At 47.1% G+C, this 27,474-nt stretch overlaps 1 protein-coding gene across 1 annotated transcript in view; it reads left to right on the top strand.

Annotated features, from left to right (window-relative positions):
• The window catches only part of cfap161 (cilia and flagella associated protein 161), a 45,906-nt gene extending 20,899 nt beyond the window's left edge, over positions 1–25,007 (top strand). The window contains exons 2-7 of the mRNA XM_072468754.1: positions 2,401–2,490; positions 8,776–9,014; positions 10,770–10,851; positions 11,015–11,173; positions 15,660–15,733; positions 24,424–25,007. Of these exons, the coding sequence (XP_072324855.1) occupies positions 2,401–2,490; positions 8,776–9,014; positions 10,770–10,851; positions 11,015–11,173; positions 15,660–15,733; positions 24,424–24,643 (864 nt within the window). The 3' untranslated portion in view covers positions 24,644–25,007. The remainder of the gene's footprint in view (positions 1–2,400; positions 2,491–8,775; positions 9,015–10,769; positions 10,852–11,014; positions 11,174–15,659; positions 15,734–24,423) is intronic.
• Positions 25,008–27,474: the final 2,467 nt, after the last annotated feature.

Genomic DNA, 27,474 nt, shown 5'->3' with positions numbered 1-27,474 from the left:
ACCCAAACTCAACACCTCCACCCAACACCAAGGGCAATTTGGAGATTAAGGGCAATTTATCATTGGCCAATTCACCTAACCCGCACATCTTTGGAATGTGGGAGGAAACCGGAGCACCCGGAGGAAACCCACGCAGACACGGGGAGGACGTGCAGACTCCGCACAGACAATGACCCAAGCCGGAATCGAACTTGGGACCATGGAGCTGTGAAGCAATTGCGCTATCCACAATGCTACCGTGCTGCCCTTAACATGGCAGTTACTGTTAATCTGGAAGTAGCCGGTAAGTCATTGGAGTTGCTCACCTCTTACTCCAAGGTACCCAATAGTATGAAAAACACAAGAGCTTGTTTAGGAGTGTTAGAACAGGCATTGCAATACTTTCTGAAAACATCAGAGGCTGAAGCAATGAATACTGAACTTTGTCAAGCCTTCTCTTGTCAGCTCACCACCAACTTCACGCTCTCCTGCATTCTCACCTGTCTGCCTTCCTATTAAATATAACACCTCATAATCTAAAACAACTTACTTGATCATATATCTTTTCTTAGTCTCTCACCTTTCTATAAAGAATTAATTGTCTTCTCTTTCTGTGGACTCAGGAGTTGAATTTGGACGTTGTAGGCAGATAAACAAGTAGTATTGCGTCGGTCACACATTAGCTGCCCAATGTTCCATCCCATTGAATTTCATTGAACTGAATTTCAGTATTAGTAAGTAAAGCGATTCCACTTGATTTGAGCTGTGTAATAACCTGCACAGGACTCATCCACCTGGGGATGATTGTTCCCCGTGTTCAAAAAGACTGAGTTAACCCAGCACTAGTATAAAAGGCAGGCAGCTGTAGAGATGGCTAAAAAGGAATGAGGACCCGGTGAAAGGTAACCGGGCCCTGTGTATGTATGATGCTGTTGCTGAAATAAAGGACTTTTCAGAAGCTCGTTGGACTCCCCTGGCTTTTTCACAAGTTGGTACTAATGTCCAATTTCAGTCATTGGGGTTTCAATGATGGTGGTCCTCCCATCAGTTGTCTTTCTCAGCTGGTTATGTGCAATTATTTATTTGGAGGGACAGAAGCTAAATTTACAAGTCTGTGAGTGTCATGCAGACTTGTCTCATGTGACAGCAGGCTTGCCATAATAATGAGATCAAGTTGCCTTCTCCTTTTAAAAACTGTATCCTTGAGTACATGAAGTCCTTGTGACAGTGAAAGTGAATTGAAAGAATGGTTTTGAATAAGGACGATTTTGACTTTGGAGTGATTGCCTTATAGCAGATTGAGTTCTCTGACACTCGTGCTGATAGAGAAAGGTGCAAGAGGATGAGTGAAGCTGTCTGTGTGGTAGGAGATGTGTATTGACATTCGAGCCTTGATCTATCTTTTGGTCTCGCCCTGTTAGGTCATTAAACCTTTTCATAAATTGTTGTAGGGTTGGTTGAGGTTTCACTAACTGTCTCTGCTACCTTCCTCCAGACAACCTGCACCTATCTGCTATGGGGGCTGCTGGTACTTTTCAAATATAGCAAAAAATCTGGAGGCCCTTCCAGCTGCTCACAGTCCTGAGCTGCAGCTTCTTCGTCCATGACTCAGTCCGCGTAGAGAATTTTCACCCAAGTCAGAACGTCTATAGGTTTAACTCACACTTGACTTGAGCCACAGAATTAAAGTTGACACTCCAGTGCAGTACTGAGGGAGTGCTGCATGGCCAGAGGTGCTGTTTTTTAGATGAGATATCAAAGGATCCATCTGCCCTTTCAGATTGAAGAAGAAGAGCCTATAGCACTATTTTGAAGAAGAGAAGAAGTGCTCTCCTGGTCAATATTTATCCCTTAGTCAACACTGCTAAAGTACGGCGGCACGGTAGCGCAGTGGTTAGCACTGCTGCCTCACGCCACTGAGGACCCGAGTTTGATCCCAGCCCTGGGTCACTGTCCGTGTGGAGTATGTATATTCTCCCCAGTCTGCGTGGGTCTCACCCCCACAAGCCAAAGATGTACAGGGTAGGTGGATTGGCCATGCTAAATTGCCCCTTAATTGGAAAAATGAAAAAAAAAAACATTGCTAAAGTACTACACTGACTGTAAAGTACTTTGGAATATTCCATGGCTGTGAAAGAGGCTATATAAATGCAAGCAATTTTTAATCTGCTGTTTGGTGAGAAGCGATGTTTCTCTTAAACTGGCTACACAGATCTATAAAGACAGTCTGCTAATTCTTTCACACCTCAGCTCCTCACTCCTCCACCCCAAGATTTGGGAGTTTCAAATGAGCAGGCATTAAGTCCTGGTGTAAATCTACCAATAGGACAAAGATCCAGGCATGGGGTGCAAAATTGTGCACCAATGTAAGGTGTGGTATGTATGGGCTCAAAAATGTAAAACACTTTTTGTATTTTACAGGATGTTATTAAAGACTTCATTGCAAAGAAAGAACGTGGGGAGCTTACGATACAAAAGATGGGATCTTACAAAGAAATACTACTAGACAAGGTGAATTATCTGTTTCAAACATTAAGATTTTTTTCTTCCAAATGCAACAATTTTTCAGCAGTTACTGACCATAGTTGCTGTAGAATTGTGTCATGGTACCTCTATCAAAGACAGCATAAATAATCAAAATCGGGGTGGCCAAACCTGAACCTCAGAATCATATACAGTAATCATCAGACATTCAAGAGCAGCATGATGTGTACAACTTTTGCATTTATTCAATGTGACTGTTTGCTTAAAATAAATTCCACCTTGTAAAACTATTGAAATAGTACTATCCCTTTAGTATGAAGACACTTCGAGTTATCAGGGCTAATCGCTGCTAGAGATAAAGGCCTTGTGAGTCTACATTCTTGGATACAAAGCCTTTGAAAGTGAGGGAGTAACAGAGGTCGCAGGTCATAGGATCAGCAGCAAGAGAATGGGTTAGGTAGGGAGCAGGAGAGGCCACAAGCCGGAGGGTCAGCAGTGAAGGGAGGGTTGGGGATTAGGAGAGATGCTGATCGGGTGACGCGGCCATATATTAGATCAATGGGAGATGACATTAAAAGGAACTGAATGACGTTAAAGTGCATTCACCTTCTCTGACCTGTCAAGTTGCTGACAAAGTGACCAGTGTGCCGTTGGCAAAGAGGCATTGCAAATGTAAAAAGGTTCCAGAATGCCATTTTGACAGCATGAATGTTCCCCATCTCATCCACAGCGGTTTCCAACTTCCCTCCCACCACCCCCCTGAAAACGCACCATATAGCGGGAGGATTTCAGGATGGTCGACCCAATGGCAATTTCCACTATTGTTCCAGCCCCTGATCCCACCTCCACCTGGCTGGAAAAATTCCATCATAATTGCATGACGTATCGAACCAGGAAATAGACCGTAGAATATTCAGAAAGAGTCTGCAAAACATCAGATTTGAATTAAGTGATTAGAATAACTTACCTCAGCTATGAAACTTAAACAGAATCTTGCAGTTTCAGGGAGAGAAATCATTTGCTTCTGTCCATGCAAGGAGCTGCATCTATATGTAAAAGAGTTGCATGTGACTCTTGAGTTTTATTTTGGCCAACGTTGATCTATATTATACTTTGTATTTCCGCAGTTTAGCATTATCAGTATTATCCACTAAAGCAAGATGCTATTTAAGTTTAGAGGTGTTAAAATGGGCAATTATATGTCAGCCGTTTTTTGGTATTGCAGGTTAGCAGGACCAGGATCAATGCCAGTATTTTAAAAATGTTTAATATCAGACTATATCATTCCTACATGGCATAGGATCTATGCGCTGAAACTATGCCATGAAAAATATACCCTCTTATGATTAAAGTGTACCCTTAAATTGCAGTAGAATGTACCAAAGGCCTGTGGAATACTTCCTCTTCTGCTACCTACGTTTAAAGGTGTAAATAATGGACTGACATTGGCTTTCAGTGCCCTACAGGAAAAACAGCCCTGGCAAGCCACTCATTGATCAACTGATGTCACTGGCTCAGAGAATGATAAAGGGCATGAGTGAAATGGTTCACAGTGCCAACATTCTGTGGCATTGTGGGCCACTCCCCAAGATTAGGCAGTGGGTCCCACCTCTGTAATTGAGCTGCCCACCATGCTGGGTTCATCTCATTGTTCAGATCACTCTGCAGCTGGGAGGCCAAGGCCAAAGAAATCCATCATGAGGGAATCCTTCAACCTTCCTCCTGCTTTCTCCAATATTAAAGACCAATGTTTGGCACAGCTGGAGGGTGTATTAAGTAATTTTCATAGAATTTACAGTGCAGAAGGAGGCCATTCGGCCAATTGACTCTGCACCAGCTCTTGGAACGAGCGCCCTTCCCAACTGCACACCTCCACCCTATCCCCATAACCCAGTAATCCCACCCAACACTAAGGGCAATTTTGGACACTAAGGGCAATTTTGGACACTAAGGGCAATTTAGCATGGCCAATCCACCTAACCTGCACATCTTTGGACTGTGGGAGGAAACCGGAGCACCCGAAGGAAACCCACGCACACACGGGGAGAACATGCAGACTCCGCACAGACAGTGACCCAAGCCGGGAATTGAACCTGGGACCCTGGAGCTGTGAAGCAATTGTGCTAATCACTATGCTACCGTGTTCTGAATTCTCCCTCTGTGAACCTTAACAGGTGCCGGAATGATGCGTCTAGGGGCTTTTTACAATAACTTCATTGCAGTATTAATATAAGTCTACTTGTGACAATAAAGATTATTATTTACCCACAGGGAATTACCGGCGCAATATATTTATGGTGGAAACCTGCCATTTTAAATTTTGTTCCCATTGGGCTTCCAGTGTCTAACTTCTACCAGGAATTTCCTGGTGGGGCCAAAGGGTTTTGGTTCCAGCAAGTCACTAATGATTCAATTTTTTAAAAAAATAACAAAGACTGAATCAGTTCTCATGAGGTTAAAGCAAATATACAGAAATATTCCTTATCTGATGTTGGAGGAAAATTAGGTGCCATGTGTCAATTTGAGGCGATGAGGTTAGTAAGGAGGCGGGGGGAGGGGTCAAGTGTTGGACAGTCTATTTTTAAAAATAATTTCAGATGTTTTTGGAATGTTTACAACAATTTTGGTTTCAAACTTTCCCCTTCCTATTAACAGATGTAACAAGAAAATTTATGATCAATCCATTTACTTATACTGAACTCAACAATCTGTGTCTTAAATCTGTCCTTTAGAATTTGCTTTTATCATGTAAAGGATCTCCAAGTTTTCAACAAATGACATCTTACATCTGGATCTAGCTTGGTTTTTTGAAGTTATAATATACTTTGAGGGAGTAGAGAAGAAAGGAGTAATTGAAACACATAACACACATAAAAGGATGTGATATTTCCTATAATCTTTCATAGATAGGACAGTATTCATTAAAGTAATGATGAAAGTGTTTGTATTTACGCCAAAAAGTTCAATCCAAGCTCCTCAATGGTTCAACTGTTTAAAGATTGTGAGCAACTATGCTACACAGCCTGGAAGGCCTCTAGCTCACTCTCAGAGAAACTATCATCAATTGGTGTAAAAAACCATCTGTTTCACTAATGTCATTTAAGGAAGGAAATCTGCTGTCCCTACCTGGTCTGGTCTACACATGACTCCAGACCCAGATCAATGTGGTTGACTCTTAACACTCAGTTCAAGGACAATTAGGGATGGGCAACAACTGCTGACCTTGCCAATGACGCCCACATCCCATGAAAGAATGAAATAAAAGTGCTAAAACTGGATGTTTCATCCTTAGGAATACATTAGCTGTGCCTCCCTCTTCAAGTGGGATGGCAGGGGTCAGGGAGAATTTTAATCCTTCATAGAGTGGAAACCAGATGGGGCAGATAGTAAAAATGGAATGGGAGACTTACAAGCACGGAAGAGTGTGAGGATGAGATGAAGCATCAAATTTGAGGCATCAATCGAGGTTGATAGGTGAATGGAGTAGTGGAAGGATTACTTATGAGAATATCCTGACTGCTCAAGTGAGGCCACTATGCTACTCTCAGCACTGTATTACAGTTCCTTAAGTTTGGACCATTGGCATTCATCACTACAGCTACCTTCACCCACTGCCTTCTCAACACTTGTCTGGAATGTTTTCTCCACCTCTCTACGCCTATGCGGAGAAGAGAACCACTCTCCTTTTGTCGACCTTGTGCACTAACCCTCCAGCACAGCATTTGAAAACCGTGGGCATGTTCACTAGCTGTTTGTGTGCTGCCTGCTTCATGTGAACAAGGATGACATAGTAATTGCAGCGTAGATCCTGATTTAGCCACCGTGGTCTTTCGGATGTCAGCTTAAACTGAGTCCCTGTCTACTTAATCAAATGGATGAAACAGATTGCAAAGGAAAGCATGTGGGGGAGGGTTGTCCCACTGCCCTGGTAAACTTAATGCTTTCACGAACATGGTCAAAAGCAGATCTATAAATAATTGCTGTTTGTGGAACGTATCTATGAGAAAAACTGACTGCCAAACCTGCCTAGATAACAACAGTGACTGCGATTTAAAAGGAATCAATTGGTTGCAAAGCACTTTGGAAATTCTTGAGTACTTGAGCAATCTCTGCTGGTCTAAAGATATAGAGCATTGAACAACCTCTGCTGGGCTAAAGATATAGAACATTGGGCAACTTTGCTGACTACTGATAAACAACACTGAAGAATCTCTGCTCGCCTGCAGATATAGAACATTGAAAAACCTCTGCTGGCCTACAGACCTAGAACATTGAGAAACCTATGCAGACCTACACATATTGAACATTGAGAAACCTCTGCTGGCCTAAAGATCTAGAACATTGAGAAACCTTTGCTGGCCTACAGATCTAGAACATTGGGAACCTTGGCTGGCCTACAGATCTATAACATTGAGAAACCTCTGCTGGCCTACAGACCTAGAACATTGAGAAACCTATGCAGACCTACACATATTGAACATTGAGAAACCTCTGCTGGCCTAAAGATCTAGAACATTGAGAAACCTTTGCTGGCCTACAGATCTAGAACATTGGGAACCTCGGCTGGCCTACAGATCTAGAACATTGAGAACCTCTGCTGGCCTACAGATCTAGAACATTGAGAACCTCTGCTGGCCTACAGATCTAGAACATTGAGAACCTCTGCTGGCCTACAGATCTAGAACATTGAGAACCTCTGCTGGCCTACAGATACAGAACATTGAGAACCTCTGCTGGCCTACAGATACAGAACATTGAGAAACCTCTGCTGACATACAGGTATTGAATATTGATAAACTTCTGCTGACCTACAGATATTGAATATTGAAAAACCTCAGCTGGCCTACAGACGTAACACATTGAGCAATCACTGCTAACTGACAGATATAAACATTAAAGAGATGAGTTAACCTATTTGCACCATGGTAATGCCTTTCTTTGGGAAGCCTAGTTACATAAGGATAGTGGTGCACTGTGAAAGCTTGAAGAGCATAAACATTTAAGCATGAGCCAAACTAAAACATTATGGTGATAAGCTAATAAAATTGAATCTCCTTGTCCTTCATGGCATGTTTTGATATGGTTCTGTGATCATTGCACCTTGCTCAAATGAGGAAAGTCTGTATACTAGTCAAACATTAGAACTAATTTTCATCCTGATCCTGCTCAAAATCCACATATATACAGGCATTTTTAGATGACTAATCATAAATGGTAAACTGGATATTTTACCCGTTTCTTTTTTTAAAATAAATTTAGAGTACCCAATCAATTTTTTTCAATTTAAGGGGCAATTTAGCGTGGCCAATTCACCTAGTCTGCATATCTTTTTGGGTTGTGGGGGTGAAACCCACACAAACACGGGGAGAATGAGCAAACTCCACACGGACAGTGACCCAGAGCCGGGATTGAACTTGGGACGTCGGCGCTGTGAGGCAACAGGGCCAACCCACATTTTACCCTTTTCTTTCTGAAGCTAATTGTAATGGTTGTCACATCATCGTCTGACATCAGCTAGTGTGGTGTGAGTTACTGCCCTTGATATCAAGGCAGCATTTAATCAAGTGTGTGGTATCAAGACGTCTTAGTAAACAAGAGAAAGCTTAATCGCTTGCCTTTAATATTCTATGGGTTTATTATCATTGACTCCCCTACTTTCCTCCTTGAACTAAAACAACCTGTGGGTCAACATTGACAAGACATTGAACTGGACCAGCCACATAAATTCCCTGGATATTCAAGCAGATCAGAAGCTGGATATTCTGCAATTGACTTCAGGGCCTACTTGGCACATGTGGACTACCTCAGTATTATATTAAAGGATTAATCGTGAGGCATTGCAATCATGTTCCATACCTCAGATTGTTAGAGGTTTTGTGGAAGGCCAATTACTTATGATATCTCTGTGTTGGATTCTTTTCTGTTTTATGTCTACCTTTTGAATGTGTTGCAAATTATTTGTGCTGTAGTAACATGAACAGGTAATTGACCGATAATGATATGATTAAATAAGCTTGCCATGATTACAATTGTTAATCTTTCACAATGACATTATCATGCACCAACAGTAGAAGCCATTGAGCCATCTCTTTCTAAATTTTGACTGGAATTAAGAAAACAAATGATTTAAAAGTAAATCACTTGACCCCTGAAACTTATATTTGATAGAACTAAATAATAATCCACGTTACACCTCAACAATTTATAACATCATGTGACAGCAAATATTTGAGACATGTTCCAGGCAGCCATTATTTTAGATTTGGATATCATTGCTTAAATTAACAAATAGTTTTCATCTACCTTCTTTAGACTGAGCTTGCCAAAAGCCGCGATGGATATGTTCATTTTGGTGACGAAGTGTTACTTATTAATCCTGGTACTGTAGACAAATATGCAGCCAACGTCCATCCAATTCGTCGTCCCATGTCATTGACTATGAATGTGGATCAAAGCAGATTCCTGACAAGTACAAAAGTTGATTCACCGTGTGAATTGAGTGCCAGCCTGGAGTTAAGCCCCACTATTAGAAATACTTTTGTTATTACAAGGTAAGGAGACTAGTTTTAAATTTGGTTTAAGAGCTTTTCTTCAATGTCTGATATGATTGTTCAATATTAAAAGTTGCTATTTTACTAACTCAATCTTTTCAACTTTTTTTCTTTAAATTGAAGATATAAATGTGTGTGTACTTATAAATATTTGGATACATACAGTACTCTGTAAACCAGGCAAAACAGTTCATATCCTATGCATCAGAGGTCATTGACACTTTATTGGTTTCAGCTAGATGTTTTTTTAAACTTTAAGACTGAATCTCTGACAGTCACATAGACTGCATGTTCAAGAAAAGGCAGCTCACAACCACTTTCTTGAGGGCAATTAGGTAACAAAGGCTAGTGCAGCCAGCAACACCTGCATCCTTTGAATGAATTTTAAAAAGACTGCAGTTGGTGAACAGAGATTTTGTATAGTATTTAATATATTACCCTCAGAACAATGTTATTTGGACAAGTGTAGCACGACATAATGGGATCTGTGAGGGCTGACAATTTGTGAATGTATTAGCTGCTCCCTCTTTAATTTATTCTCTTTTCCTATGGGATTTATCATTATAAATGGTGGAACGGTGGTGAACACTGCTGCCTCACAGCACCAGGGAACCGCGTTCAATTCCAGCCTTGCGTGACTTGTAGAATTTGCACGTTCTCGTGTCTGTGTGGGTTTCCTCTGGGTGCTCTGGTTTCCTCCTATCATCCAAAGATATGCAAGTTAGGTGAGGTTTGGGGATTGGGCCGGGGGCGGGGGGGGGGGGGGGGGGGGGGGGGGGGGGGGCTCGGTAGGGTGCTCTTTTGGAGGGTGGGCACAGATCCGATGGGCCAATTAGCCTCCTTCTGCACTGTAGGAATTCTATAGATTAATGATGTTGATATTGCATTGCATTACATTACTTGTGTACAACAGTCATTAGAAAAAGTTAACGTGAGACCAATATTGATCAGCCCATTCCGTGTTGCATTATAAACATTTAAAATTACAACATATTTATGGTGTGTAAAAAAAGGTAGAAAAATTCTAGATAGGATAATAATATTGCTTCATTTGTAACAGCTTGAAATAAAATCCTAAAATGATTGCTAAACAGTGACAATAACTTTCATTTGCATGGACCCTTTAACATTGTAAAACATCGCAAGGCCCTTTACAGAAGTAAAACCAGACCAAACCTGACACTGAACCACATAAGGAAATATTGGAGCAGATGACCAAAAACTTGGTCAGAGACGCATGTTTTAAGGAATGTCTTGAGGTTTAGGGAGTGAATTTTAAAGCTTAGGGCATTAGCAGCGGAAGGCACAGACATCAATGGACATGGAAAAATTTAAATCTGGGATGCTCCAGAGATGCAGCAGAATCTGGGATATCCCCAAATTAGTGGACTAATAAAAAAAAAGTGTAACCCAGGGCAGCACGGTGGCGCAGTGGGTTAGCCCTGCAGCCTCATGGCGCCAAGGCCCCAGGTTCGATCCCGGCTCTGGGTCATTGTCCATGTGGAATTTGCACATTCTCCCCGTGTTTGCATGGGTTTCACCCCCACAGCCCAAAGATGTGCAGGCTAGGTGGATTGGCCACGCTAAATTGCCCCTTAATTGGAAAAAAGTAATTGGGTACCCTAAATTTATTTTTTTTTAAATACATTTTTAATTTATTAACTGGTCGTGGTAGCATTATACTGTAATTGCCTTTATGAAGTATTTTGCACAGTGTTTACATTTAATACTCATACTGGTCTTTCTTTTTGTTAGTATTGATGGCAGTTGTGTTGGTGATCCTCTCCGATACGGCCAGAGCTTTGCCCTGAGAACACTGGAAGGAGTTGCTGGTCAGGTGCTTGCAGTAGATTTTTTATATGCTTCCAAAATATAATATAATTTGTATAACAAATTGATTGCTGTCCATAAGAACAAACTGGAAATCCAGTTGTGAATGTTTGCTTTATTATTTATCCTCATGAGCATTGCATTAAACCACAAACAACTTTCTTTTACAGCTGTATCTGACAAGTGATATCAAACTATTTCTGAAGTTTGCCAAAAAATCGCGGTTGCAGCTAGTGAATTTGCTGGACGAGCTCTCATTCCTGAGTTGTTGGCAGGTCTTATACTTGGATCCACAGATGCGCCTTGAATATGATGGATACCCAGTGCAAGTATGGACATTTTAAAATTGTGTTGTGTTTCATTAGGGGCTGTTCTTTAAACTAATCTTTGTGATTCCTTCTAATATTATAAATAGGAAATATTTTCTGAGATTTCCAATTTATATTTTAGGATTCCCCAGAAGGATATTCTATAAAGTGCTCTAATAATAGGTAATCGACCGTTATGGGCCCAACCGTCTTCAGCTGCTTCATCAATGACCTTCCATCCATTATAAGGTCAGAATGGGGATTTTTCTTCAGATTCTTCAGATACTGAAGCAGTCTGGGTCCATATGCACCAAGACTTGAATAATATTCATGACATACAAGTGCCAGACAGTCTCTCCGTCACTGGCACACAGTGGCAGCAGTGTACACCATTATAAGATGCATTATAACAACTGTTCACGGCTTCTAAGTCAGCACCTTGCAAGCTTATGACCTCTATTGCCTAGAAGGACAAAGGCAGCAGATGCAAGGGGAATCTACCCTCAAATCCACTCACCATCCTGACTTGGAAATATATCATCATTCCTTTACTGTTGCTGGGCCATATTTGTTGCACATATCAACAGCTGCAGAAATATTTTGGCATATCGAGCATCAAACTGTAGGCAATTGAGAGGCAGTAGTTTGTGGCTTGGCAGAGAACTTCCTCCATGAGTCAATGCAGAAGAAAGTGGGATTGAAAGAGGCTACGGGTAGGACACAATTACACAATGAATGTACTTTTACTGATGACCAAGATCACAGGGGTAGAGAGGTCAGGAAAGCTGGCAAAGTCATGTGTGGCCATGAATATTGATGAGAGCTTATAAAGAAGAAAATGTTTCAGAGAGGATGGCTAGGTGGTTAATTCAAGGCAAATGGTGGGAGCCATAATCAGTTCTGCTTTAGATGCCACAGGAGCGACAAATACAGATGATGGGAGCACTTACATGTGAATCGAGCCTGACACAGAAGCCATAGTGAAGGTAGGCAGAGAAGTAATGTAAGATTGGGAAATATGATCTGGGGCTGGGGGTGTGGCAAGATAAAAGATGGTATAGCTGGGCAAGGGGAAGAGGAGCGGAAATGGCACCAGAATCCAAGGGAAGCTGGAGAAGAAGAATAGTGGCAGAAGAGACTGAAGAAGCTCAGTAGCTCTGAAGAAGAATCACACAGAGGTGAAACATTAACTCTTGTTTCTCTCTCCATAGATGCTGCCAGACCTGCTGAGTTTTTCCAGCATTTTCTGTTTTTAAAATAGTAGCAGTGGGCTCAGGTCTGGAGTGGGATCCCAGGTGTACCCTGCAGTGAATTTAAACACATCCTGAATTATGTAAACACCTTTAACCTGTGTTTATCTCCTTCCACAAACCATCTGCCTACACACACATGATGTTCTCATTACACTTGCTTTCTTACACTGTGGCTACTTTTCCTCGTGCTCAATAATTTGATGAAAAAAATCTTGTGAAAATAAAGCAATAAAAATATGTATGCAATACTACAAATTCTGCACACTTGTGGCAATATGATTGTATTAGTTAAACTGCTACTTCAGTACAGCAGAGTGCTATAGCAATGGCAGTGTTAGCTATCAGATGAGACATTAGTGGTGTTTTACCTGGTAGACTTCAGAGGCTTTCCCATGTCTAATGATAGATGAGGCAGACAAAGCCATGTTTCTTTCCTGGAACAGGTCGCTAGCGTGTCGACAAAAACTATAGCTTGAGGGTGCCACACCACATCAAGCATGACCAGAAGACTCTCCCACTCTTACTGCCTATCATAGAGAAAGGATTTACAGGTTGATAATCAAACCATTTGACTGTGTTGTGAACGTACTTTCTGTAGCCATCAAGTCCTGGAGTGGGACTTGAACCCAGAGCTTATGGCTCTGAGGCAGGGTCGCTACCTACTGCCTTGAAAGACCTCCCCTGCCTTCCTCTACAAGTGGACATAATGGGTGGGATTCTCCGAACCACCGCTCCAAAATCGCGCTCAGTGTGCGGCAGAGAATGGGCGTCAGACCCGCGATCGGGTCCGACGCCGCTTCCGCAATACCTCAGCCCTCAGTAGTCCGCCCCCGCTGCGCAGTATGTCTATGGGTGGGTGAACCCTCTCTCTGCAACCCCCACCCTCCCATAAGCCCTGTGTGCGCAGTCTCTCTCTCTCTCTTTCCCCCCCCTCCCTGAAAGCATCTTTTCCTCCCCAGTAGATTAACCACCGCCAGTGTTCAGGCATCTGGCACACTTTACGCTGTTCCTCCGGCAGAGATAGTGAGCCTATCACCAGCAAACATGGGAGAGAAACAGCCTGTGAATGGAGGAGCAGCTCCATTTCACTTACTGGTGACTTGAACACTGACTCCGGGGCCGGCGACAGAACCACGATGGAAGGTATTTGACCTGTGGGCCGTAGTTTGGACAAGCCTCCTGTCGAAGCTCGACACCATCCAGGACGAAATAGCCTGCTTGATTGACACCCCATTCACCAACCTTAAACAATCACACCCTCTACTGGCAGCAGTGTGTACCAGTTACAAGATGCACTGAAGAAACTCACCAAGCTCTTTCAACAACATCTTCTAAACTTGTGACCTCTAACACCGAGAAGGACACCATCACCTGCAAGTTCCCCTACAAGCCACTCTCCATCCTGACTTGAAAATATATTGCTGCTCCTTCACTGTGACTGGGTCAAGATCCTGAAACTCCCTCCCTCCCATCACTGTGGATATACCAATTAGGAATGGGCAATAAGTGCTGGCCGAGCCAGCGAAGCCTACATCCCATGAATGAATAAAAGATAAAGTAACGGCACTAAGTGAAATGCTCCTTAAGAGGGCCAGCACCAACACGATGGGCCGAATGGCCTCCTATGTTGTAATCATTCTAATTTTATGATTTTATATTATTTATGAGGGGATTTATTAAAATTGCTTTCATTTAAAATAACTAAAAATAGCGTCCCATTGAAGAAATTCAGTGCCGTGACATAGCTTCAAGGTCTCATTGTATATATTAACAAGTAACTTTCGAAACTTATTATTGTGGGGAAAGTTCATAATTTCACTAAGAACCTTCAAATAAAATACAATAAGATATTAATTGGCTGTCAGTCCACATTGTACTATATATTAGATTTATTATTGTATGTGAACTTTAGAAGTAGACCATTCAGCCCAACTCATTCAAACCAGTGTTTAAGCTCCATGCCTGCATCCACTCAGCTAATTCAGGATGTCTTTCTGTTGATTTCTCCCTAATGTTTTTATCTAGTTTCCCTTTAAATGCACCCAAGATATTGTGTCAACTGTGCCTTGTGGTAGCGAGTTCCACATTGTAACCACTTAATGAAATGTCTCCCGAACTCCTCACTGGATTTACAAGTGATTGTTTGATATTTATGGCCTCTAGTTTTGGCCTTCAAACTTTTCATAAATGTTTGATCTGCTCAAGCTTCACCCTTAAGAGTTGCAGCCTGTTCAATTGTACCTGATGGGAATCGTCTCTCGAGTTTGGATATCATCCTTATTAATCTTTGCACCTCTCCAGTGCCTCCATATCATGGGCAGGATTCTCCCATCGGGCGGCTAAGTGCCGACTCCAGCGTAAAAACGAGTGTTTTACTCCGGCGCCAGCGCCCAAACTGAGACCCGATTCTCCGGTCCACAGTGGGGTAGCACGGCGCTGGAGCGGCCCATGTGCAGTTGGCCCGGCGCCAACTAACGCATGTGCAGTGGCCTTCTTCCCTGCGCCAGCCCCGACGCTAAATGGCACAGGGCTACAGGAGCCGGCGCGGAGGAAAGGAGGCCTCCCGACAACGAGGCTGGCCCGCCGATCGGTGGGCCCCGATCGCGGGCCAGGCCACTAAGGAAGCCCCCCCCGGGGTCGGACCCCCCCCCCTATCCCACAGGCCGCCCCCGGACCCTTCAAGGCCGAGGTCCTGCCAGCTCAGAGGATGTTAGAACGGCGCCGGCGGGACTCGTCTTTTTGTTGACAGCCGCTCAGCCCATCCAGGCCGGAGAATCGTCGCGTCGACCCGTGCCGGAGAGTCGACACATACCCCGACTGGCGCTGTGCCGACCACGCCGGCCCCAGTGGCGCCGATTCTTTGCTCTGCGGAGAATCGCGTCCTGGCATCGGGGCGGCGTGGCATGATTCGCGTGGCCCGCCGGCGATTCTCCGACCTGGCGGGGGGGGCGGAGAATTCCGCCCCATATTTACAATAAGGAGGCTAGAACGGCACACAATGCGCCAAGTGGGACATGCTGAATTGCTCTTGCAGAGATTGACAGAGACTGAATGGCCACGTTCTGTCATAAGATATGCTGTTGTTACCATTCTATCCGATGATTCTAAGTTAGGTCCAACCAAGCTTCTTTATTAATTTTACGTAGCTTCTATACATTCCAACTCTGTCTTTCCAGGAATGAACCAGTGTGCTTTATATGCTTTTGTTATGGCCTTTTTAACATGTGTGATTTTATTACTCTTGACTTTTCCAGGCAAATATTAAAGTACTTATCAACCATACCCGTACAAACCAGGCTTTAGCCGCACTGCAGAAGTACTCCTTCTGGTAAGGATTAGTTTATCAAAAGACCAACTGATGAGTAATAATTTGAGAATTCCATTATATATTCATTTCTATTAACTGGCAATGTCATTAATGACAGAAAAAGGAGCAAGCCATTCAGCCTAATCCATCATTTCACAAGAAAATCAATGTTAACTCCATCTCGAGAGAATGCTGGAAAATCTCAGCAGGTCTGGCAGCATCTGTAGGGAGAGAAAAGAGTTAACGTTTTGAGTCCAGATGACCCTTTGTCAAAGCTATAAGACAGAGAAAGTGGGAAATATTTATACTGTGGAGTGAGAATGAAAGATGAGTCATAGCCACAAGAACCCAGGGAAACGGGTTGCTAATAGCCATAGAAACCAATGGCAGTCCCCAGAGAAAACAAAAGGTGTGAAAGGCCAAACAGCAGAGAAACTAACATCAGAGGGTAAACTGTGACAGATGTAGATGTGGGCGGAGGGGAAGGGGGAAGCAAAGGGGAGATTCCAGCATCCACAGTAATTTGCTTTTATCCAGTGTTAACTCCACCTACCTGCCCTGATTCCATTCCCCATAGTACCCTAACCCAACAAAAATCTATCGATCTCTGTTTTGAAAATGGTTTTGATTCCCTGTGGAGACCAAGAAACCAAACAAACTGAATTTACTGAACGATCCCAATAAGATAACTAATGAACAATATTTCAGTTATAACTTTTAACTATCATTGTAAATTAACCCTGAATTAACAGGCAAATTGCAATTAATATAAACTACAAATTACACATTAAATTGCAAATGCAACAAAGGCAGTTCTCACAGATTTACGAGGCAGTCCACTGAGCGTCAGGTTGGCACTTAGCTGCCCTCTGAAATGGTCACTAAGCTGCTCAGTTTCCAGGTTGTATGGGATGGGCAGCAACTCCTGGCCTTGTGAGAGACGCCCACATCTTGTGAAAGAATAAATAAAATAACGGCACCATACGTCAGCCACAAAGCTCCCCCCTCCCCCGGGTTGCGCAGTCTTTTGGTACCTCATCTATCTTGGTGTTTTTAAAAAATTCTTATTTGGTTACTCCTCGTTGCTGACCTCGAACAGGTTTTGGAACAGACCAACAAACTGCCCCCCAGTATCCAGGAAGCCTTTCTCAGACCCTTGGATGGCGTACTTAATCTTCTCCAGGTGAAGAAATTCTGAAAGGTCAGCGAGCCAGTCTGCAGCTGTGGGTGGTGCTGCCGATCGCCAGCCGAGCAGGATTCTCCGCCGTACGATTAGGGAAGCGAAAACGAGGGCATTGGCCTCCTTCCCCATGTGTAACTCTGGCTGCTCCGATACCCCGAAGATTGCCGCTATTGGGCATGGCTTCACCCTCACCTCCACAACCTTGGAGAAGGCTGTCCAGAACCCAGCAAGCTTGGGGCAAGCTCAAAACATGTGGGTGTGGTTGGCGGGGCCCCTCTGGCACCGCTCACAATTGTCCTCCACCTCCAGGAAGAACCTGCTCATTCGGGTTCTGGTCAGTGCGCTCTGTGCACCACTTTCAGCTGCATTAGGCTTAGCCTTGCGCAGGAGGAGGTGGAGCTCGCCCTGCTCAGAGCTTCGCTCCAGAGTCCCCATCCTACCTCTGTCCCCAGTTCGTCCTCCCATTTTTGTCTGGTCTCGTCCAGTGGTGTCCGGGCTCTGTCCAGTAGCTGTCCATATATTGTCCCACATAGCCCCCCCCCTTCTCGTTGCTTGTGCCTATCAGGTCCTCTAGTAGTGTGGTTTCTGGGGCCCTGGGGGACCCGACTGTCTCTTTGCAGAGGAAGTGTTTTATTTGCTGTCATTTTCTGTCCTTTTGCTAGCCTCCACTTCCTCGTCAGTTCGTCCAGTGTTGCCAGTCTGCCCTACGTAGAAGTCCCCGACCGTCAATGTGCCCCCGTCCCGCCTCCATCTTTTGAAGGTGGTATCCAGCATGCCTGGGGGGAATCTGTGATTTCCGCATATGGGAGCCATGGGAGACATTTTGGCTATCCCGAAGTGTTGTCTCAGCTGGGCCCACATTCTCAGCGTGGCCGCTTGTGTATCTCGTTGAGGAGAATGGGAGTGGTGCTGTGGCCAGGGCCCGGAAGGTCAAGGCCTTGGGGATGAAGATGGGAATGGATCTAAACAGGAAGAGGAACCTTGGCAGTACGTTCATCTTGATCGTCTGCACTCTCCCCTCCAGAGAGAGTGGGAGTGAGCCCCACCTTTGAAGGTCTCTTCTTACTTCCTCCACCAGGCTGGTCAGGTTCCACTTGTGGATCTGTGTCCATTCTCTGGCTATCTGGATCCCCAGGTAGCGGAATCTGTTCTGAGCTGTTTTTAACCTGGAGGGAGAGCCCCTCCAGCTCGCTCCCTCCCCCGTTTGGGTTCACTGGGAATGCCTCGCTTTTGCCCAGGTTAAGTTTGTAGCCCGAGAAGGTTCGAACCCCTGGCGATTCCAAACTCTTTCAGTATTTGCAATATTGCCTTCAGTCCCTCCTGTTGCTTCGAGACATAAAGGAGTAGGTTATCTGCATAGAATGAGATTCTGTGCTCTATGTCTCCTCTCTGGATTCCCTTCCAGCTTTTCGTGTCCCACAGGGCTATCGCCAGGGGTTCGATCGCTAGCACGAACAAGAGTGGGGACAGGAGGCAGCCCTGTCTTGTTCCTTTCTGCAGCTGGAAGTATTCAGAGCTGATGGTGTTAGTTCGGACGCTCGCTTTGGGAGCGTTGTACAGGAGCCTCACCCAGGCGATGGAGCCCGCTCCTAGCCCAAACCGTTCCAGTACCTCGAGGAGGTATTTCCAGTCGACTCTGTCGAAGGCCTTTTCTGCATCCAGGGAGACGATCACCTCTGGTGTTCTCTCCCCAGGGGGGGTCATTATTACGTTCAGCAGCCATCTGATGTTCGCTGTGAGCTGCTTACCCTTGACAAAGCCCGTTTGGTCCTCTGCGACCATCTCTGGTACACAGCCCTCCAGCCTTCTGGCCAGGACCTTTGTGAGTATTTTCGCATCCACATTCAGCAGTGAAATGGGTCTGTATGATCCACATTCCATCAGGTCTTTATCTTTTTTGGGTATCAGTGAAATTGTGGCCTGCGCTAGCGTGGGGGCAGGGTGCCCTTGCCAGTGAGTCTGCGAACATGTCCCTTAAGTGTGGGGCCAGGACTGGTGCAAATTATTTTATAGATGTCTGCCGGGAACCTGTCGGGTCCCGGTGCCTTCCCCACCTGCATGGAGCTGATGCTCTCCAAGATTTCTCCCAGGTCTATTGGTGCTTCCAGCTCCCCCCGTCTGTCTTCCCCCACAACTGGTAGTTCCAGTCCGTCTAGGAACTGTTTCATCCCCGCGCCCCCGTTGGGGGGCTCGGAGGCGTACAGTCCCCAGTGGAAGGTCTCAAATGCCCGATTGACCTCCTTTGGTTCTGTTACCAGTCTGCCTCTGCTGTCCTTTACCTGCTCTATTTCCCTTGTGGCTGCCTGCTTTCTCAGCTGGTGAGCCAATAGGCGGCCAGCCTTGTCTCCGTGTTCGTTGAAGGTCCCCCGTGTCTGGCTGAGTTGTTACACTGCTTTCCTAGTGGATAGCAGGTTATAGTCTAATTGCAGCTTTTTTCTCTCCGCCAGTAGCTCTACGGTCGGGGCCTCGGAGTATTTTCTGTCGACTTCCAGGATGGAGTCCACCAGTTGTTGCCTGGCCACCCTCTCTTCCCTATCTCTACTTGCCTTGTAGGCTTTGATCTCTCCTCTAATCACGGCCTTCAGTGCCTCCCAGAACGTGGAGGGTGAGACCGCCCCGTTTTGGTTGTTACTAACGTAGTCGCCTATGGCCCGCGATGTTTTTTGACAGAAGGCCTTGTCGGCCAGGAGGTCCGTGCCCAGCCTCCATGTAGGACGCTGGGCCCGGCCTGTCTCCAACCTCACATCCATATAGTGTGGAGCGTGGTTGGAGATAACGATCGCGGAGTACTCCGTTCCCGTGATCCCTGGAAGCACCGATTTCCCCACTGCAAAGAAGTCGATACGAGTGTATACCTTGTGTACTTGTGAGAAGTATGAAAATTCCTTCTCTCCCGGGTGCAGAAACCTCCATGGGTCCACCGCCCCCATCTGCTCCATAAATGCTCCTAGTTCCCTCGCCATGCCAGTTTTTTTCCGTGCTCTGGGGTTTCATTGGTCGGTCAGTGGGTCCCGTACACAGTTGAAGTCACCCCCCCATGATCAGTCGGTGTGTGTCAAGGTCGGGGATTTCTGCCATGGTCTTCTTTATGAATTCTGTGTCGTCCCAGTTGGGAGCATATACATTTACCAGTACGACCGGTGCCCCTTCCAGGACACCGCTGACCATGATGTACCGTCCCCCTGGGTCCGTAACTGTCTTGGTTTCCGCAAACCTTGTCCTCTTGCTAATTAATATTGCTACCCCCCTAGCCCTCGTCCCGTACATGAGTGGTATGTCTATCCCACCCAGCCCTTTCTTACCAGCTTTCGTTCTTTCTCCCTCAGGTGCGTCTCTGGTAGGTAGATTATGTCTGCTTTTAGGCTTCTTAGGTGGGTGAAGACTTTTCACCGGGCCATTGAGTCCCCTTACGTTCCAGTTAACAATCCTGGTGGGGGCTTTTCGAACCCCCGGTCCTGTGGGATCACTCATACTTACCCGGTGGACGCGCCCCTAGACTCCGGGGTTTCCCTTCGTTAGGGGCCCGTCCAAAATTGCCATGGTTGCCGCTCTCGCCATGAGATCGGGCCCCAGGGCTCCGGGGTTTCCTTTTGTCTTGGGGGCACCCAACGTAGCCGGCAGCTATGTGTACACCACGTGGCTGCGCCCCTGCATTCCAGGTTCTCCCTTCGCCCTGAAGCCCTCCCGAGTGGCTGTTTGTGGCACCATCTTGGTTCCTCGCCCTGCTCCATGCCTGCCGAGGCCTGTGTTCATGCTGCTTATCTACCTCACCCTTCTCTTTGCTTCTCTTTTGTTCTGCGCTCTCCCCCGACTCCTCTCCCCCCCCCCCCCCCCCCCATAGTCCCTGTTCCTCTAACCCCCCCCCGTGTTCTTCCCCTCTTCTGCCCTGTCCCCCCCTCTTTGTGTCAGGTGCTCCCTCTCCCCTGAGAAGTGCGCCGCGGTCCTCCTTTCTTCTTGCCCTCCCGTGTTAGCCCTCCCCGCTAGCACGGTGGCCCCCTTCCCAGTACTTGCCCTGCTCTGGTCCTGTTTTACCTTCCTTTTGCTAGCCCTTGTCTCGCCCTCCTGTCCGCCTTTCTGACCCTCATTCACCTTGCTTCGCTACCCCCCATTGCATTGAGAGATGGAACGAGCCCATGAACAAGTTAACACAGTCCCGCGCAGTACACCAAACAAGTGTGTACAGTTCGTGATCTTATTGTCTCTGTTTGCGGTCCGCCCTCCGCTCTTTGTTCCGATTCTTCCTTTCTTTTCCATCCCCGTCGCTTTGATGATGGCGTTTGTGGCTGTTCCTCCCCCAGTTTGTTCGCTCTAACAAACTCCTCCGCTGCTGCTGGGGTGTTAAAAAACAGCTCCTTCCCCTCAAATGTTACCCAGAGTTTGGCTGGGAAGAACATCCCAAATTGCGCATTACTTTTGTAGAGTGCTGATTTGGCCCTCTTGAATTCAGCCCTTCTTTTGGCCAGGTCCGCCCCCCAAGTCCTGGTACACCCTTATGATCTTCCCTTCCCACGTGCTCGATTTCGTCTGCCGGGCCCACTTTAGGAATTTTTCCCTGTCTTGGAATCTGTGCAGCTTCACGATAATCGCTCTGGGCTGCTCCCCGGCTTTGGGCCTGGGTTGGAGCGACCTGTGCGCCCTGCCGATTTCTGCGGGCTTTGGAAATTTCTCCCTTCCCATTAGCTTGCCCAGCATTTGGGTGACGTATCCTGTTGGGTCTCTGCCCTCCATCCCCTCTGGCAGACCCACTATTTTAACATTCTGCCATCTGGACCTATTTTCCTGGTCCTCCACTTTCCCTCTTCGGCTCCCTTGGGTCGTTACCAGCCTTTTCATCTCGGTTTCCTGAGTTACCATCCTGTCGCTCTGGTCCGAGGCAGCCCTCTCCAACTCCTGAATCGTTTTCTCCTGCGCCTCCATCTTCCTTTCCAGGCCATCGATGGTTCGCTGCATTTTGTCCGTTGACTCCGCCAGTATCTCCTTCATCATTGTGTGGAGCTCCGTCCTGAGTGCCTCCCTCATGGCGTTTATCTCTGTTTTTATCTCCTCCTTTTCACATTTATTTCCGTTTTCAGGACGCTTCTCCATTCCTCCCCTGTGTGTGTGTGGGGGGGGTGGGGGGTTGGTCTCCGCGTCCTATCCGCTGCTCGGCTAGCCAGCTTTTCCGCTTCCTGGTTCGCCTGAACCTCCGCATCGCCCCGTGGGGTCGACTGCCTGGGTGGCCGCAGCTCCTGCTTTTTTCCTTCGCCTTCACTGCTGCTCCTTCTTACATCGTGCCATCCCCCAATTTATTATTATTTGCAGGCATATTCCTGTTATGTGCCTTTTTCTTTTTTTGCTGGGTTTTGTTGCAAAAAAAATTTTTTTTTGTTTCGAAAGTTTAAGGAAAAAAAAAGTTTTTTTAATTTTCAGGCGAGGAAAAAAAAATGTTGAATAAAAAAATATTATTTTGTTTTTGTCTTATCCTCTCTGTGCTCCGACTTTCAAGCAGTTTCTTGTTGTGATCCCCACTCCTCCTCCACGAGCAGCACACCGGGACTAGTCTCCCTTCTTTTCTTTTTCTCTTCAGCTCCGTGGAACGGAGCTTTGGCGCCTGGGCAGGGCGAGGGAGGCAGGGCCGATTTTGCGGGACTTTAATTTTTTTTTAATAACCCATTGGGCACCCCCCCCCCCCCCCCCCCCCCCCAGAAAGCCGCAATTTCGTGGATCTGCGGGAGCCTTTTTGCTGCGGCCGCTCCGTTCGCGATCGCCACCGGAAGCTCTTTCTCCTGTTTTTTTTAAATGAATTTCAAGTGCCCAATTATGTTTTCTAATTAAGGGGCAATTTAGCATGGCCAATCCACCTAACTTGCACATCTTTGGGTTGTGGAGGTGAGATCAACGCATATTCGGCGAGAATGTGCAAACTCCACACAGACAGTGACCCGGGGCCAGGAATGAACCCAGGTCCTTGGCTCCGTGAGGCAGCAGTGCCAACCACTGCGCCACCGTGCCACCCCCGAATTCCAGCTCCTGTTCTTTGATTCTCATCTGACAGCAGCTCCCAACCAACCTGCATTGCATGCGCGCACTCTTCACCAAAATGGTGCTCTTCTGCAGAGCCACCTCAGCACTGCTCGCAACAGTCTTGATGGCGTGGATACCCCTCAATCACAGTTATCCAAACTTTCAGTCACAGCCCTGTGCACTGTATGGCCAGTTCTGGTCAATCTGTTCCTTTAAAACAACTTTCAGATCCAACTCGAGCTTACCTTTTTCCAATTCTGTGCAACCTCTTCCACCTCCAGCAAAACCTGGTCACATGAGCCAGTTTTTGCACTGGCTGGTGTCATGTGGGTCTGATTTGCCTCTGGATCATGGAATCATAAGGTTTAAATTAACATGAATCTCCCTGCAAGTTCCACTGCCAATAACATCACCAAGTCCTCCTCTTAAACCCAGGGCGTCTCCCAAAACCTGCACTCTCACCCCGAGCCCAGGACCTCGCTTACACCTACTCTGAAATGAAAATCCTCACCAGGCTACCAGGCAGTGGAGAACCAAACAGGGAGCAAACAGATCCCCAGCTCTGAGTCTGTACACAAATAGTTTCACTCTAACTACCCTGTCAACTCCTTTAATCATCTTAAAAGCCTCAACCGATCATTCTTTAATCTTTAAATTTGAGGGAATACTGGTCCAGTGAATGAAACCTGTCCTCATAGTTTAATCCTTTTAGCCCCAACATTATCCTGATGACTGTGCGCTGCACCCTCCAAGGCCAATATATCCATGCACAGAATCTACATATGGTCACACACAGGGCCCTGTCCTCTGCAAACAGAAGAATCATCTCCATGCATTGAATGATTGATTTATTGTCACATGTACCGAAGTAGAGTGAAAAGTATTTTTCTGCGGCCAAGGGAACGTACACAGTAGAATAATCAACAAAGTACATTGACAGATAAGTAATTGGTTACAGCGCGAAACAAGGGCCAAACAAAGCAAATACGACATGAGCAAGAACAGCATAGGGTGCGGTGAATAGTGTCTTACAGGGAACAGATCAGTCCGAGGGAGAATCATTGAGGAGTCTAGAAGCTGTTCCCATGGCTGGATGTGCGGGTCTTCAGACTTCTGTATTTTCTGCCTGATGGAAGGTTCTGGAGGGGGCAAAGCCTGGATGCGAGGGGTCTCTGACAATGCTGTCTGCCTTCCCGAGGCAGCGGGAGGCGTAAACAGAATCAGTGGGAGCATTTCTCTTTTTGCAACCAAACAAAAACCGAGGGTGACAGCTATTCCCTGGTTCATTCCTCATGGCAATGCCTTGACCAATCAGAATCCAGTTGCCTACCAAGCAGCACCCTCTTATGCAATATAAATGTTCCCTTTGAGATTTGGTAGACTTGCGATTCTATCCAGATGAGTGCAAAATGAAAAGCTTTGACAACTGCCTCTTTTCAGCTAAATTGATATCATTGAGTTCATGTGACAAAGGACTGAATGGTCAAACCTAAACCGCTCAGAATATTTTATGTACTCTTTGCAGGACAGCGTTTGGAAGAGAGCATGAAATCACCACCAACACCTTCTATGACAGCCATCGAGCTGAAGAGGACTTGAACCACTGGGTTATTGTCACTGGAGATCCCGGCGTCCCACATGGCACCTTGTTTCAGGCACCTCCGCCTATTTGTGACAATGAACATCCAACCAATAAGCATCATGGGGCTTCACCTGACCTTTCAACTCAACAGCCCACTTGTTAATTTTACCAAGCTTTAGTTAATGCACCTTCTAATATACTAACAGACTGTAAATTCTATGAAATTTATGAAATCATAATTTCATCTTCCCCATTCTCCCAGCCAGAAAGTCTGTAAATAACATGGGCAATCCCATACATGAGCCACATTTGAACCCAGTCAGATATTATCAATCTCAAAACATTTGCAAAATCTGTAAGCTTCTGCCAATTCCTGCAAAATGCCATCACCTTCAATGTTAAACTTTTCTAATGTGATCAAGATGACAGAAAATATAAGGAATATCAGGCAAAGATTACATTCTGTCCAATGTAGAAGTGTGATTGTGCTTGTTCTTTAAATAAATCAGCTAGCTTTTCAAGCCAAATTATGTTTTGGATTCTGCACCTTGGACAAATTGAGTAGCTAAATCAACAATGAGATTTGACTTTTGTCAATAACGGGTGTCAACGAGGATTTCTTAGAATTCTCCTTGGTGCATTAGGCTCTTGGGATTAAACCAATAATTATGCTTCTGGCTGCTGATTGCTATCACGGGAACTGAAACCGTCTCTCTCTCTTCTGGCTGAGGCGGCTCCGAGAGGAGGTAGGAGTTGCCGTGGGGGGACTGCGGGCTCCCGTATCGGACACTGGTCGTGCTTTCTGCGGGGGGAGGGGGGGCATCCAGGGCCAGTGAAGGGAGAGGGGGAACAGTCCGAGCAGCCGGGGAGCCCCCGATACGACGGGCGGTGCCCACGCAACGAACGCCATTGCGGTGCCCATCTTGTTGTCCACCCACCCCGGCCCCTGGGTGGACGCAGAGGAAACAACCATGTGGCCCTCCTTCCCGGCCACTCAACCGGCGACACCCATCGGTGGAACAACCAGGGCCGCACTGACGGCAGCCTGCAGTGAGGGCAGTGTCATCAAACGGTGGCCCTGGCAGCAGGGACGGGCACCAGGACCGTGGGCACTGACAGGGCCGGGGTGTGGGGTTGGGGGACATGCGTGGCTGGGGCGCGCGGTGACAACCGGGGCCACCATGTAAGCCCATGGCACCCAGTTGTGCACCTCACCCCCTGTAGATTACCATGTTTGGGTCACCAACCAGCGATGTTGGCCGCCGTGGCGGGGGCCGCTGCCCGGCATGCAACCCTGTGGCAGTGTCAGCAGGGGCGTCTCAAAGAGGCGGCGGAGGCTGCAGCACAGGGGCGGGCTGCATAGGGGCACGTGGCAGCCACTCAGGCTGGAGGGTTGCCCGCCCGACAGGTGGAGGAGGGGGAACAGGACGATGAGGAGGAGGTGGTGGTGGTGCTGCCAAGGAGGCACCAGATGTGGCCACACTTCTACCGCAAGCATGTCTTTTGAGGATCTCCCAGACCTGGCCTGCAGGAGAAGACTGCAGATGAGCCAGGAGACTGTCTGATACATCTGCCACATGATGGCCCACCTGGCACCGCAGGGAAGTAGGGGAGGACACAGGTGCATCTGCGCCGTTACGGATGCCTTGTACACCCAGGCGGATCAGTACATTCAGTACCCTGCGGATTGCGCCTACCAGGATGCCCCGGCAGCGGGCTTTACTGCTGTCGCCGGGATGCCTCAGGTCCAGGGGGTCATCAATGGGATGCACGTCGCCCTATGGGCCACCTGCGGATAACAGGCCGCTGTTCACGAACAGGAAAGGGTACCACTCCATCAATATTCAGGTGTTTTGTGACCACCAGCTGAGGAGCCTGCATTTCTGCGCCCGATTTCCCCAGGCAGTGTACATAACACGTTCATGATGGCACAATCTGTGACCCCCCCCCCCCCCCCCCCCCGGGCTGCGGGGCTGGTTGCTGGGCGACGGGTTACCCGTTGCGGTCGTGGCTGATGACGCCTATACGGAGGTCACAGACCGAGGCGAAGCACCGCTACAATGATGCCCATTGTGCAACCAGGAGTGTGGTTGAGAGGTGCCCTGGCATGCTGAAGATGCAGGGTCCTGGACTGCTCGGGTGGGGCCCTCCAGTACGAGGCCAGGAGGGTCGGCCATATCATGGTGGTCTGCTACGTCTTCCACAATATTGCCCAGCAGAGGGGCGATGTGCTGGAGGAGGATGTGGAGCAAGGGCAATCTCGGAGGATGAGGAGGATGAGGCGGAGGGGGACATTGGGCGGGGCATGGAGGCTGGCCATGCACAGGAGGCCGCACTACGCCATCGGCTGGGCCAGCGAGCATGGGACACATTAGTGGACACACGTTTCACCAACTAGGCCGGGGGTGGTTCCCCGGGGGGGGGGGGGGGGGGGTCCAGGCAGGGCACGGACACCACAATACCACACGCCTTCACTACCAGGCACCCTCACCTCCCACACCACCAACCACCCACACCTCCCACACCACCGAAACAACCACATGCACACCCCCCTCCATTATATATACCTGCGGTACTACGAGCCGGGGCACTGTGTTGGCAGTGACAACGTGCCTGGTCCATGGGATGGAGGATGATAGCCTGATCTGCGATGAGCTCCGAGCTCCACATCGTTAGACAATGTCTGACTCATGCCCACAGTAGCACCTTCCACCTGGGTGATCACTGCATGCGAGCTACCCAGTCCACCACATGGCCCTGTCGAATAGCTGGGGACAGAGTGATGGGGATGGTCGGGTGAGAGGGGGGCTGCACGGTCCACCCACTGGGTCTCTCTCGCCCACCACCCCTTACCCCCAGTGGTCATCATTGACTGCCCCACCCCCACACCCATTAGACGGAGCACAGAGGCAGGTTTCAACGGTGTTAACATGTGTTTAATGCGAAGAGGGATATACAGTCTGTTTCCTGGCCCCTGTAACTAAACTGTGCCCT

The sequence above is a fragment of the Scyliorhinus torazame genome, chromosome 12 (genome assembly GCF_047496885.1).
Source record: "Scyliorhinus torazame isolate Kashiwa2021f chromosome 12, sScyTor2.1, whole genome shotgun sequence".
Taxonomy (NCBI): domain Eukaryota; kingdom Metazoa; phylum Chordata; class Chondrichthyes; order Carcharhiniformes; family Scyliorhinidae; genus Scyliorhinus; species Scyliorhinus torazame.
Note: the sequence above shows the minus strand (reverse complement) of the source record. Positions and strands in the feature narration are given on the sequence as shown.